This window comes from Topomyia yanbarensis, chromosome 3, assembly GCF_030247195.1.
Source record: "Topomyia yanbarensis strain Yona2022 chromosome 3, ASM3024719v1, whole genome shotgun sequence".
In the NCBI taxonomy this organism is placed as follows: Eukaryota; Metazoa; Arthropoda; class Insecta; order Diptera; family Culicidae; genus Topomyia; species Topomyia yanbarensis.
The window spans coordinates 147,808,571-147,822,172 of record NC_080672.1 but is presented as its reverse complement, the minus strand read 5'-3'; the positions used below and the strand labels follow the sequence as shown (position 1 = coordinate 147,822,172).

The 13,602-nt window shown below is 38.8% G+C and overlaps 1 protein-coding gene across 1 annotated transcript in view; it reads right to left on the bottom strand.

Annotated features, from left to right (window-relative positions):
• The window catches only part of LOC131688935 (uncharacterized), a 463,009-nt gene that overhangs the window by 311,185 nt on the left and 138,222 nt on the right, over nt 1-13,602 (bottom strand). Inside the window, exons 4-7 of the mRNA XM_058973570.1 lie at nt 2,604-2,757; nt 2,232-2,501; nt 1,997-2,167; nt 364-564 (exon numbers count right to left, since the gene is read on the bottom strand). Of these exons, the coding sequence (XP_058829553.1) occupies nt 364-564; nt 1,997-2,167; nt 2,232-2,501; nt 2,604-2,757 (796 nt within the window). The remainder of the gene's footprint in view (nt 1-363; nt 565-1,996; nt 2,168-2,231; nt 2,502-2,603; nt 2,758-13,602) is intronic.

Below are 13,602 nucleotides of genomic sequence, written 5' to 3'. Positions count from 1 at the left end.
TTTCAAAGCGAGAGGGATATCAAAATTGCCCTACGGTTGGTCGTTAGTGAAGCGGTAAAAGCGAATAAAAAGCAATGCAACCACTCTACCACATTCAGAGTTCAACGAGCGTTAGTTATCTCGAAAAAGTAGTTCTTATGCGAGCGGGCACCCTTTCCCTCTCAAGTGCAGCACCATCAACCACCCACGCGATTTCACGTCGTTCGAACTAGTTATTACGCCAATAGGGAAACCATAAAAACCCATCGCTTCCGCCCATCGCACTTTTACAAAACCTCGCGAGGAGCATTTCGTGCGTTTGTGCAGGTGTATACCTTCACTGGAAGATGGGGTAAAAAGCAACGATGTAAGCTAAACACTTACCCTTAACAGCAATCGAAACTGTTTGCAGCACTTCGAGCTTTTTGCGATTGGTTGAGCTTTGGCCAACACACTTGTACGTGCCAGCGTCCTGGTAGACGACGTCCTTCAGCGAAAATTGGCCTGTCGGGGTAGAGATGCCTACACCGAGTCCCTTGAGCCGGGCCGTTATCGGATCCAAATGGGACCAGCAGCCGAGAGAACCTGTAGACGAAGGCAACACAAACACACAGATATAATCGTAGGAAGCCAGAAAAAATAGTACAGAAATTTCCGGACCGAAAAAAGCATGTAGTTATGATGTATGGAGCAATTATGGGAGTGTTATTGCATTTCAGAAGCAGTTTAATTGCCGTGCCAGCGGTAGTTTTGCCGACGAAACCGACCGGCAGACAACGCGGGAAAGCTTAATGGCAAACCCGATTCGGTTCGGCAGCTGTGGGCTACCTACATTCATTGGGCTCGGTTGGTTGTGGGTCATTTCTATGACTAATAGGATGTCGGTTGTTCTGGCAGTGGACTTTGAAGTGTTTCAGGTCATTTCATTCGTACACGCGGACAATTACACGACAGGTTATGATTGCGAATGAGTAGGTTTTTGGGATACAATGTGCTTGAGGGAACACATGTGGCCGAGCCAGATTATTGACGCCATTTGAAAAGATTTTTTATCGTTCACCTTTCACGAACTCTAATTTTCATATATAATGTAAGGTTTTAAATAATATTATAACAGATGTATCCCTTCTTAGAAATCGAAATGATTAAATGAGTTAAATTGTGGAAAAACAAATAATCGATAAACTCTAGCTTGCACGCTCCTTCAGGCAATGCACATTTGTTGTTTGTTGGTATTTGAAATTCCAGCAGCGTTAAACGTAAACAACAGAAGAAGAAATGGATCGGGTGCGCTCATGTCGGCAAGTAAACGGTGTAAGGATATGAAATTAACTGCATTAGTGAAAAGTTACACTTCTTAAGTTGTGCGGCGCACCAACTCGGAAGCGTATTTTATTATCTGCAGGCATAACTGCATGTAGATTAATCCAACTAGATAGTACTTTTTCTCGTTAGCTTGCCATTTTTCGCCGCCGGCGTCTGGTGATGGAAAAGTTGGGAATTAAGTTGCGATTTAAGGGGTAAGAAAGAGAAAACAAACTTGTTTCACGTACATAAAACCCATCCAGAGTTATACCACTACTGTCTAGGAAATCAAAAACGTATTGAGGGGTAAATCCTGTAAAGGTGGTGGTAATGTTGTAACAACCCTGTATTTTTGGATGTATATATTGCAATCACCAGTTCAAAGCACTGTTGCGGAAGTAAGGTCTAATTTGCATCGATCGTCCGTGTAAAACATCAATCTGACCCCACCAACTGCTCTTTCTACGCTACGACACTGAACGAAGAAAATACTCGCATGAAACCGTACCGAAAGTCATAAAGAAGGAAATATCTGAACGATCTAACACACTTAGCTAAAGCTTAGCATGGCGATTGTGTCTGTTCCGGTGCCTCAGGCATGTAGTTTTGATTGTGCATTTTGCGATGAACGAATAACGGACGGTAAAAGTCGAATAAGAGACGTAGGGAAATAAGCAGAAATATTCAAGAGATTAAGTCTTCTTTCACTTACCCTGTGGACATTGAAGCGTGACAGAGCCACCAAGCTCTACCTCCATTTGGCCTCCTTTGAAGTTATTAGCACCGTTCTGTAGACCAGCTGCTGCGGAAGTAGCCGACGAAGACGACGAGGACAACGGCAGATCTTGTTCTACCGGTTCCGATGTAACATCAACTGAGTCATCTGCGATGAAAATGAAATCCATACACTCATTCATGTTTATTTTCGTGGCAATCAAGTAACTTACATCGCACGCTAAGGTAATAGCCAATGCTCGAATACTGGAAGTTGAGATGTCGTGAGGTGCACTTGTACCAGCCGGAATGCTCCCGTCTAATCGAGCTAAAGTTGAGAAATCCGTCTCCGGTTTGTGGCACTGGAGTTTCGCCTTCGTCTTTCTGCCAAACTGGTGTCGACGGTGGATTTGAGTCCACGTCACATTTGAGTGACACCTCGATGCCCTCCCGCAGCGGATATCCAAAACCAGGTGTACGCGTGATGGCGAACGAAGGAGTGTCTACAAGGAGTGATATTGAATAGGATCTTTAGAAAACGAACTGCTGCCACGATTTGCGCGGTCCCTGAGTTATATTTACTTTTACTCGCAGTAAATACTTACACTGCACGTCTAGTAGAATAGATGCGTTTTGACGCATTTTCAGCGTCGGATGTTCCATAACACAGAGGATGCGAGCGTTGTGATGTACACGAAACACTGCCGAAAGTTTCGCTTCCGAAACAGCACCAGTATTAATTTTGTAGGATTCCTTATCCTGTCATTGGTGTCAGCGATGTGTTGAAAAATATGTAAAAGAAAAAAAATGAAATATAACTTGAATGCATGCTCATTTAGAGCGCGTGGAAAATGAATGTTTAAAATTTAAATCTAATATTAATGTTTACTCGAATATCCAACCTAATAGACTTTAGTTAAGTTTTACCGTAACATAAGTAGTTGTTTTTAGACAATATATATGAACATGACTGTTGTTTAACCATTGGCATTGTAATAGCTCCGAATTTTATAAGGGAGGGTATTGTAGAAAACCTGTTTCAATCTATTTGTGGTGCAATTGTGCTTGTCTCACTAGAGTGGTCAAAATAGTTCATCGTACCAACCGGATTTTTAAAATATTAAACAAGAAATTGAAGCTTGTTTACATTTCTTACTAAAGTGTATAAGATTGTTTTGAAAACTTTGCGAGGCCTGGAGGACCGAGTCTCATATACTAATTGACTCAGCTCGACTAATTGGATCAATGTCTATATATGTGTGTAGTTTTTTGTAGTTAGATTTAAAAAGCTACAAAAGCACGGCCAGTATTGTGGTGGCACTGTGTGTAACTCACGACTCACTTTCGTGGTTAACAACTAAAAACATCGATTACAGCCAAAACTACGTCGTAATACCTTTACGGTAATAAGAAAAAAAATGCTCTAATATTAAGACAGTTAATACTAAAACGGTCCCAACAAAAAGTTCCCTAAACGGCAATATCAACACATTCAAATCCTCTTATACAATACATATTAACGCGTCGGATCGTCTAGATGGGCTTCGATTTTCTCTACACGATACATTACGGAGTTGAAGATCGGCCCATACTCGACCAGCTTCAAAGTACAGTCAGAAAAAATCGACACAGAATAGTGGTGGGGTATTTCTCTTGGTGTTAAATTGATATTTCTTTTCTATAACAGACGTTAACAGCAAGGTAGCGAATGCACAAAACGATCAACCGAATTATCCTAGGGGAACTGGGGGTAAGACGGACATGTTAAGGATATACTCAAATAAAACATTGTAAAAGTATGTTTTTGTCAACATGAAATACTCTATGTTGTAGCTCCATATGTTGGCTTTCGAGTGCCCAGAGGGATTATGTTACAAAAATCAACAAGTATCTTTTTTGAAAGAAATAGAAAACAAAGAAATATCTGCACTTTTTCCAGACTGCGGGTGAAACGGACATATGGTGGGGGTAAGACGGACATGTCGCCGAAAGGATGATCACAATACAAAATATTAAAATTTACTGTTTCTAACGGATGTTTTGGATAGTTTGTGGTTCTTCTTAATATATATGTTCAATTCGGGGTGAAAAGTAACGTTTTGGGGTTCGATTTAAAGTTGAAGCAAATTATGTATTTTCTAATATCGTTTTTTCCGTTGTCATAAAGAGAGCTATACAATCAGTGCCAATGATCAGTCAAATCATTTATACAAAACTGGAAAGTTGCATATTAAATACGCAATTGGTAACATCAGTTCCTCGATTACACACAGCAAAAATATGGGACCTGCACAAAGTCTTCTACCTTTTGCAAGTCCTAGGAATTCCGTAGTCAGCCTCGGTCACATTAACGTACATCTCGCGGTCTACTACATGTGAGACTTCAGCAAACTGGATGGTTCTCCACGTTTGACTACAAGAATTTCGTTTCTACACGAGATACATTCATATAAGGATGGATCAATAGAATTAATCAAAACTGGCCGTCTTGCCCCACCAGTACACATATTCTTTAAACGCTTGCACTTATTTACTCGTATATGAACTTACCTGTTATTTTCCACGAAGATGTCATTTAAGAGTTACATTATCGAAATAAAAGAAAAAATCCGCGAAAAAATTGATTTTTTCCTCGATAAACCTTAAAATCAGAGACGTAAAAATTACATCCGCACGAAGATGCACTACTGATTATCAATGTTTCCTTAAATTTTTCGCTTTTAACAATATTCAAGGCCTACTGAGTTCTTTATAATTCAAGGATATCCATAAAGAGAGAGTACTCATATAATGCAATTGAACTTTATATGTTATATGCCTAAAATGTGTCCGTCTTACCCAACCTGTCCGTCTTACCCACAGTTCCCCTACATATGCACAGAGTCGAGGTTGATACATCGTTGCAGTTGTGCTATCTTATGACAAGCGCCATTTTGCATTCGAGAAAAAACTATTTTTAAAGTTTGAGATTGAATATCTTGAAACTTATAAATGGTAAAAACAATTCAAAGAAGACAATGGATGCTTCTCTCTATTCTGTATTAATCTCTCAAATATTACGAAGATCGGTTGACTATGTTGCGAGTTTTTAGTATAAATATAAATAAAAGTCGCACTCACACATGTCATAGGTGTGTATTGATGACAAAATTTATGCGGCGTGTCATAATCGTGCATGGAAAATTTTCCATAGAAAAAAATTAATTATTAACTTGAATTCATATCTTTGGCTTCATTTGGTCTATAAACAATCGGTGAGATGCATTTTGAAGGAAATGAGTCAGGGAATCTAGAAAAATGGTTATTGTTAATTACAGTGTTGCCAAATATGCTATATTTCCAGTTCAAAACTTAAACTGGATTTTTTCACAATTCGTGCATGTTTGATTTGAAAATAATTATGCCATTGTGTTCCTCATATAGTTTAACACATAAAAACATCTTATATATCAAGATAACTTGAGCTAGTCCCCAGACACAGTCATTTGAAGCAAAAAATAAAAAAAAAATCTCAGCGCGTTTTTCGCTATATCTCAGTAATCAGGCAGAATGTCGAAATTCTGAAAACGCCACCTTGTAGAGATTTTTAGACAAGTAATATGGCATATCTAACTCAGTTTACCCTAAAATGGCGTTTGTCATAAGATAGCACAACAGCGACGACATACTGAAAAAGTGTTTGGTTGTGTGATGCAGATACATGTACATTAGAGTGGCCCAAGGTTGTATGAAAAAAGTGCAAAGTTTGGAATTTCAAAGCTTACCCTCCAAAATGAAAGTTTGGGTCCCCAACAAGCTTTCCTGAAAATTTCAGCTCATTTGGTTCACTGCAAGGGGTTCCGCAAACTGCTCAAAGTTTGTATGGAAAAAAGAGACCAAATGTATGGAGAAATGGCTTTAGGTGGCGCCGTAATCGATGAAAGTCTTTCGTGTGAAAAAATAAGAATCTTCATGTAACAATGAATGGACTCGTGAAAACCGGAGGTCAATCTGATGACAGCAGACAAAGTTATAAGCGCGCAAAGTTGAGGGTGTCATGTGCTGCAGTTGGGGTGGCTCTGTCGAAAGTGCAAAAAAACCCTTGCTTATGAACGCACGAATTACATGAGGTAGAAACACTCGATTACATGTATTACAACTTCTAATAACTCAAAATGCGGGCTATTTGGAAGAGTGGTATCTTCGGAAAACTGGACAAGTATGTCAAGGGCTTTCCGGTAAAAACATGAATAATTCAGAATTCTCTCACTAGGTGGCGCTAGGGCGACTGAAAATGCCCTATACTTTTTTTTTAAATAATGCTATAGCTCGTGATCGGGAACACTTGGCTGACCGTAGTCTTCTGCAAGTAGATCATAAGGCTTTTCGACAGAAAACAGTTTAATTCAAAATTCTTCCTCTGAGCGGAGTTAGAGTGCCTGGAAAATTTTAACACTCTTTCATTTTATATTAGGCCATATCTCTTGATGGGAATCATTTAATGGGGCGGAGTGTTCGGCGCAGTAGTACAATTTCTAATGGTGAACATAATTCTTGTACTAATCGACATTTTTTTTTTCTTTTTGGCTTATTCTCTCTCAAGTGAAAAGAACAGGTGGAGATGTAGAGTGGTTTATTTATTTATTTGTGGAGATGTAGAGTGGAATATTTTTATTAAATTCAAATCCGCGTGGTCAGCGCTGGACCAGTCGTTTCACGAAAATATGGTAGACGCCAGCATTGTAGCAGAGCTTGGCGATGAAAAAAACGAAATAATAAGATTTTTAAAAGAGCAGTCAGCGATCAAGCAGCAGCGAAATGACTACAAAGAATTGCTTGATATCGCTTTAGCATTCCTTAGCGACAAAAAAAAATAAATTTTCTCTACCTGAAGCGCACAGCCGTGCCAGATGGATGGCAAAAGCAATTTATTGCCTAAAAATGTGACTCTTTAAAGATCAATTTAAAATAAACCATCATGAGAGAGATTGTATCCCACTTATATGTTTGTTTATTTTGCGTATTTATATTTTTTCGTGGTTTAACGCCCCTTACTCCCTATCAGCAGCTCGAAATGATATTAACTTGGGCAAGAAGTTACTTAGTTTAGAAGATGTTTATTCGGATCATACAAACAATATATACCAAATGGCTGCCTAACGGTTAGCGAAACATTTGTTTTATTTAAGTGAAGAACTAGTAACAATGGCACTTTACGATCCAGAAGTATCTATCGAAGAGAAGCATAAAATGGTATCTAATTTAAAATTACGTAAAATTGAGGACACACGTAAGATAAAATTGGATATTTCTTCTATAGACGAGTTGAAGTCATACGAGTTGTCAAGCTGCGTTTCTAAAAACTCAATGATTTTTTTCGAAATTACCCGAATATCCGCGAATTTCCTTCAAGAAGATCCGAAAAAATGGGATCAATTAGCAGATTTTTTAGAAGGCAGGAAAAAATTAAAACATTACTAGTAGTGAACGATTGCGCGAAACGAGGTATTAACGTGATCCAGGAGTATTGTGGAAAATTGACGAAAAATGAAGATCAACTGCAATTTCTTCTACAAGTAGTGCAGCAGCATAGACAGACTTTTCCGGAGACCACACGAACTAAAATCAAGGAAGGTTTTGTAGCACAATAAAATTAATAAATGTAAAATAGATGTGTTTTTTTAAATTCTGGTGACAATTTTGAAATGTTTAGAAAAAACCACTCTACATCTCCACCTGATCTTTTCACTTGAGAGATAATAAGCCAAAAAGAAAAAAAAATGTCGATTAGTACAAGAATTATGTTCACCATTAGAAATTGTACTACTGCGCCGAACACTCCGCCCCATTAAATGATTCCCATCAAGAGATATGGCCTAATATAAAATGAAAGAGTGTTAGAATTTTCCAGGCACTCTAACTCCGCCCAGAGGAAGAATTTTGAATTAAACTGTTTTCTGTCGAAAAGCCCTTGACCTTATGATCTACTTTGCAGAAGACTACGGTTAGCCAAGTGCTCCCGATCACGAGCTATAGCATTATTTAAAAAACCTGTTTTAATCCACCTAGCGGTGCAATTGTGCCTTTCTCATTTCTCTAAACTATGGCACGGAGGCTTTTTATGTTCAACATAATCGTGGAAATGTTCATTACATTCTTAGTACTCTTTGCACTTATACACAATGGCATGCCAGCCACGAACTTGATGAGCTACGTGTCGACGGTGAAACACTTGAAACAAAAAAATATCATACTCCATTAGCCTAATCAGCATTAGATCAATGTTATCTGCTTGCTAACTCATTTTGTCATGCGGGGTGGGTATGTGAAGAGGGCGAAAGTCCCATGAACGAACGACTCCCCAGCTTAAATTGGTATGCTTTGTGATATAGTGGTGGTTTAAAGATGATGGGGTTGAAAGGGAGGGGTATGAGGGCTGGATGGGGTGGTGGTCTGAGGGGTGATTTAGGGAGATTTTTAAAATAGGGGCGCGAACAGTAGAGGGGGGTGTAACCCCTCTCCGTAAACCATCAACTACGCCCCTGTTAAAATCCAGAAACCCTAAACGAGTCGAAAATTAGGCCGGGATTAGGTTGACGTTTTTCAGAGTGATTGCATAACCTTTCTATATGAGAAAGGCAAAAATGTGCCAAAATCCAAAAAAGTGAATCGTAGTCAAATTTTTTTTTCGAGTTTGCATCAAATCTCGACGTTTCATGCACCTTGAACACATTTAGCATCAAAAATAAAAATTCTATTTTTAATTTTTCCTATAGTTTATATGAGAAATTTCTGTGTGGCCGCACTCTGAAACCCGTAATTCCGGAACCAGAATTCCGATCGATCCAAAATTCAATAGCAGCCGATGGGAAGGTTGCACCTTTCATTTGAGGCTAAGTTTGGGCAAATCGGTCCAGCCATCTCTGAGAAAAATGAGTGACATTATTTGACACATACGCACATACATGCACACACACACACATACACACACATACACACACATACATACATACACACACACACATACAGACTTTTTCCGATCTCGACGAACTGAGTCAAATGGGATATGACACTCGGCCCTCCGGGCCGGGATTAGGTTGACGTTTTTCAGAGTGATTGCATAACCTTTCTATATGAGAAAGGCAAAAACGTAAGGGCGATACTTCAATGCTGATAGGTGGGACCGAAAAAGTACACAATCGCCAAAGGGGCGATACTATCATTTTGTCAATTTCAATAGCAAAAACAAATTTTAATTTAATAATTTCAAATACTTTATGACGTTTTGGGTTTCGATCACTGAATCATGCAATCTAGGATGTAAAAAACACAATAGTTCTTAAATAGGAAATAAAACCAAGTCTGGAAATATTCACTGTTGATTTTCTTTGAATCATATCACTGCTAGTATCGCCCTTTTCAAGAAAAAGCGTTGATTTCTTAGTTCTCAGTCGCGTTGGAAATTTGCGTAAAGTATAAACTTCAAATCGATTCAAAAAAAAAATCGATTGTTTTGGCTCAGTACAATATATAACCCCTTTAGGAAAATTCAGTTTTCCCACCACAATTTAGATATTTTATTAACAGAACATTAACAATAATTCGTTGGTATGTCTGTTTTATGGGCCATTTTTTCGCTTTCCCATTGATTTGGTTTGAGATTTCTAGCACTGATGTTATCCTATCCTGATGTGAGCGATTCTCTGAGTCCTGCCACTATCCCATGTAGTATGTGTTATCAAAAACATCGCGAAGCATCAAGTTCTAAATGTTCTCAAACGATATAATATCCGAAGAGAGTGATAAGAGTTATAAGAAATGTCTCATCACACTGTTAGGTGGATTAAAAGCGTTTTTAACCCTATATGTGGGGTTGGGAATCGAGCCCAGATGATGTGCTGTGTATAATGCAATCGACTTTCATATTACTGCTCAATTAATTTATAAGTAAACAATAGGGTAATTTCGGGAGAGATGCTGCGTCGAAAATTTTTCAGCGCCACAACATTAAAATTTAGTTCTTTTTTTAAATCCTTCGATTTTTTGTATCGGTTGAATCTCTCCCCCAAAATTGAGATGCCGCACTCGATGGTGGAGAATACGTAGCTAAAATGCATTTTTTTAATGTAGAATACATTTAAGGTTTCAATATAGGGGTCCCGTTTCAAAATATCGGCTGCGGCGCCGCGTCAGATTTTGAACGTTAATAACTTTTATCATACTTAACAGAATGATTTGATTTTTAGACCAATTTGTTGCAAATATGTTCCTCTATGCTGTATTAAAATTTGAAGTATGTATAACATGTACTAATAACAAAAAAAATGTGTTTTGAAAAATCTTTCGAAAACGACTCGGAAAAGTGAAAATTTTCAGCCCATCCCGCACAGAGCCGTCGTTATGGTAGACCAACCGAACAATAAAATAATGAAAAGTTTATATATAGGTCCATTACATGTTTGTTCGTATGGTTATTCGCATTGGGTTGCTTGACGAGAGCACTTGGTGGGGGAAAGACGGCATATTCCTTTGGTTAGGCCATTAGAAGCCGGACGGAAAGGAAAGGCTCATGCACGGCACGAGAACGAGCGAGAAAGCGATAGTAGTGCATATTAGCGCGATTATATAAATATCTGTCGGTCGGTTTTTCTCATCATTCGTATTCGTTCAAGCACTAGCAAGCAGCCAGTCCACCGAAGAAAAGCAGTCGGCGATGACGACGGCGGAAAAAGTGCCCCAGCTACTGGTGACTCATCGCAACCCGATCAGGAACTGTCGCCCTGCAAGAATTTCGCCCCAACTAAAGGGCAACAGAGTAGGCTATCGTTCCAGCGTCTGGGTCGTGAGATTGTGCAGGACTGCAAAGTCGAGCTACGCTTACAAAGCTCAGTCGTAATGATGCCCCGAGAAGCCAACGATGCCTACTTGGTCGGTTTGTTCGAGAATGCAAAATAGTGCTTTCTAGCTCACCGTGTCCGCGGGGAGTGCGTCTGAATTATGCTCCCGCAATAAAACAATAAACGGTTCTTTACAGGACCAATTAATTGTGTTCTAATAAGAGTTAAACTGAAATTTACATTTTATGGTGTATAACAAATAATTTTCAGAAAGCAATATAAGAAATACGATGTGTGGAAAGAAAGAAAGAGAATTTAAATTATCTTCTCTCGCTCGTTTTCGTGCACTGCTTTTCCATTCCTTTCTGCTGCTACTACCATCATAACTGAAACGAATGTGCGTGTTCCCCCACCATCTCATGGCCAGTGTTGCCACAATTGCATGTCGCTATAACAATTTGAATTATTTTATTGATCCTCTCTAGTATTGATAAAATATAGAACATGCAAAGTACACTAGTCGCATGCTTTTATTCGAACTTTTTGGCAGCCTCCATTGATTAACTGCATAAATCGATTTGTTTGTGCAGCTCCTTGCTAGTAGCAAACTAAATAGCCTTTATCAGCGCTAACAAATAAAACAAAAGAATTTAAGTTTGTGAAAATCTTTTCCTTCCTTCTTTTCAAATCTGCAACATTCTTTGAAAATATTGTTGGAATGTTGTTATTGAAAAACTGAACATGCAAGTTTGCTAGCACTGGCCACTAGATTGAAGGCGATGGAAAGACAGAATATTCGTTTTGGTTATGCTAGTATTGGTAGCCGAACGGAAAGGAAAGGCACAGGAATGGCACGAAAACGAGCGGGAGAGCGATAGTAGTGCTTTCTTGTGTTTTCATATATGAATATTGGTCGGTCGGTTTTTCTCATCATTCGTATTCGTTCAAGCACTAGCAAGCAGCCAGTCCACCGGAGGAAAGGAGTTGGCGATGATGACGGTCCGCAAAAGTGCCCCAGCTACTGGTGGCCCATCGCAACCAACTACCGATCAGGAACTGTCGCCATGCTAGTATTTCGCCCCAACTAAAGGGCAACGGAGCAACTAATCCGCTGGCTAACATTCCAGCGTCTGGTTCGTAAGGTTGTGTATTACTTCAAAGTCGAGCTACGCTTACAAAACTCAGCCGTAATGAAGCCACTGATGCCTACTTGGTCGGTTTGTGGGAGTGGGCGTAAATTACAATAAAAGCAACGGTTCTTTTCAGGACCAATCAATTGTGTTCTAGTAAGAGTTAAACTGAAACTTTTATTTTAAGGTGTGTAGCAAATTTTCAACAAGCAACATAATACGTTGGGTAGAAAGAAGTAGCTTGCACACGGAACAAAAATTTAAATTATCCTCTCGCTCGTTTCGTGCACTGCTTTTCCATTACTTTCTACTGTTATTATCAGTATTACCAAAACGAATGTGTTGTTGCATGTGTTTAAGAGAAACGTTGAAGTCGCATGCTTCTATTCAAGCTTTTTGGCAGCCCCCGTGAACTAACTGCATTAAATGATTTTTTGTGCAGCTCCGTGCTAGTAGCAAACAAAATGGCCCTACCAGTGTCTGATTCGTGAGATTGTGCAGGATTTCAAAGTCGAGCTAAGCTTATAAAGTTCAGCCGTAATGGTACCCGAAGAAGCCAGTCTTGTCGTTTTGTTCGAGGCTACAAAACAGTTCGCCAGGCACGTAACTATCATGCCAAAAATATCCAACGATCCAGCGCATCACCATCAACACCAACGCCGATACCAAAGGTTCTTTTCAGAACCACCATTATTACCATAGAGAATTATTTGAAAATTTCCCATTCAAACGTGATTCTGTTGAATATTATTAGATTTAAATTAACGTCTCGAATTGAAATAACGACGCTCCGGTTATGTGACAGACATTACCCACCCATCTTTTTTTATTGTGACCACGACACCCCATTTCAATATTTCTGAATGAACAGAAGGTCGAGTTTGGAAAGTTTGTAACTTTCATTGTACTTAACCAAATTACACAATGTTCGCACTAATGATTCAGAAATATGATCAGGAATCTTCTGTTAGATTTGTAAGCATGTATAATTTACATGAATAAAGAAAAATTGATTTTCAGGAATCAATTATTATCTGTTCTTCCATTGGCCAGTACTACGCGACTTCCTCATGCTAACAATTAATTTCATCGTTAGCCATCTCCCTCACCAAGGCCAACAACGCCAACAAAACCGGTCCTTTTCAGGACCACCATCATTTTTGTAAAGAATAATTTGAAATATTCCTCGCCCAAATCACCTTTTGTCCGAAAATTCCAATGAGTATCAACATATTTGAAGAGCGTGTTCCTTATGTATTCTACATCTCTCCGGTTATGTCGCAGACATTACCCACCCATCTTTTAATGTAGAATACATTTAAGGTTTCAATATAGGGGTCCCGTTTCAAAATATCGGCTGCGGCGCCGCGTCAGATTTTGAACGTTAATAACTTTTATCATACTTAACAGAATGATTTGATTTTTAGACCAATTTGTTGCAAATATGTTCCTCTATGCTGTATTAAAATTTGAAGTATGTATAACATGTACTAATAACAAAAAAAATGTGTTTTGAAAAATCTTTCGAAAACGACTCGGAAAAGTGAAAATTTTCAGCCCATCCCGCACAGAGCCGTCGTTATGGTAGACCAACCGAACAATAAAATAATGAAAAGTTTATATATAGGTCCATTACATGTTTGTTCGTATGGTTATTC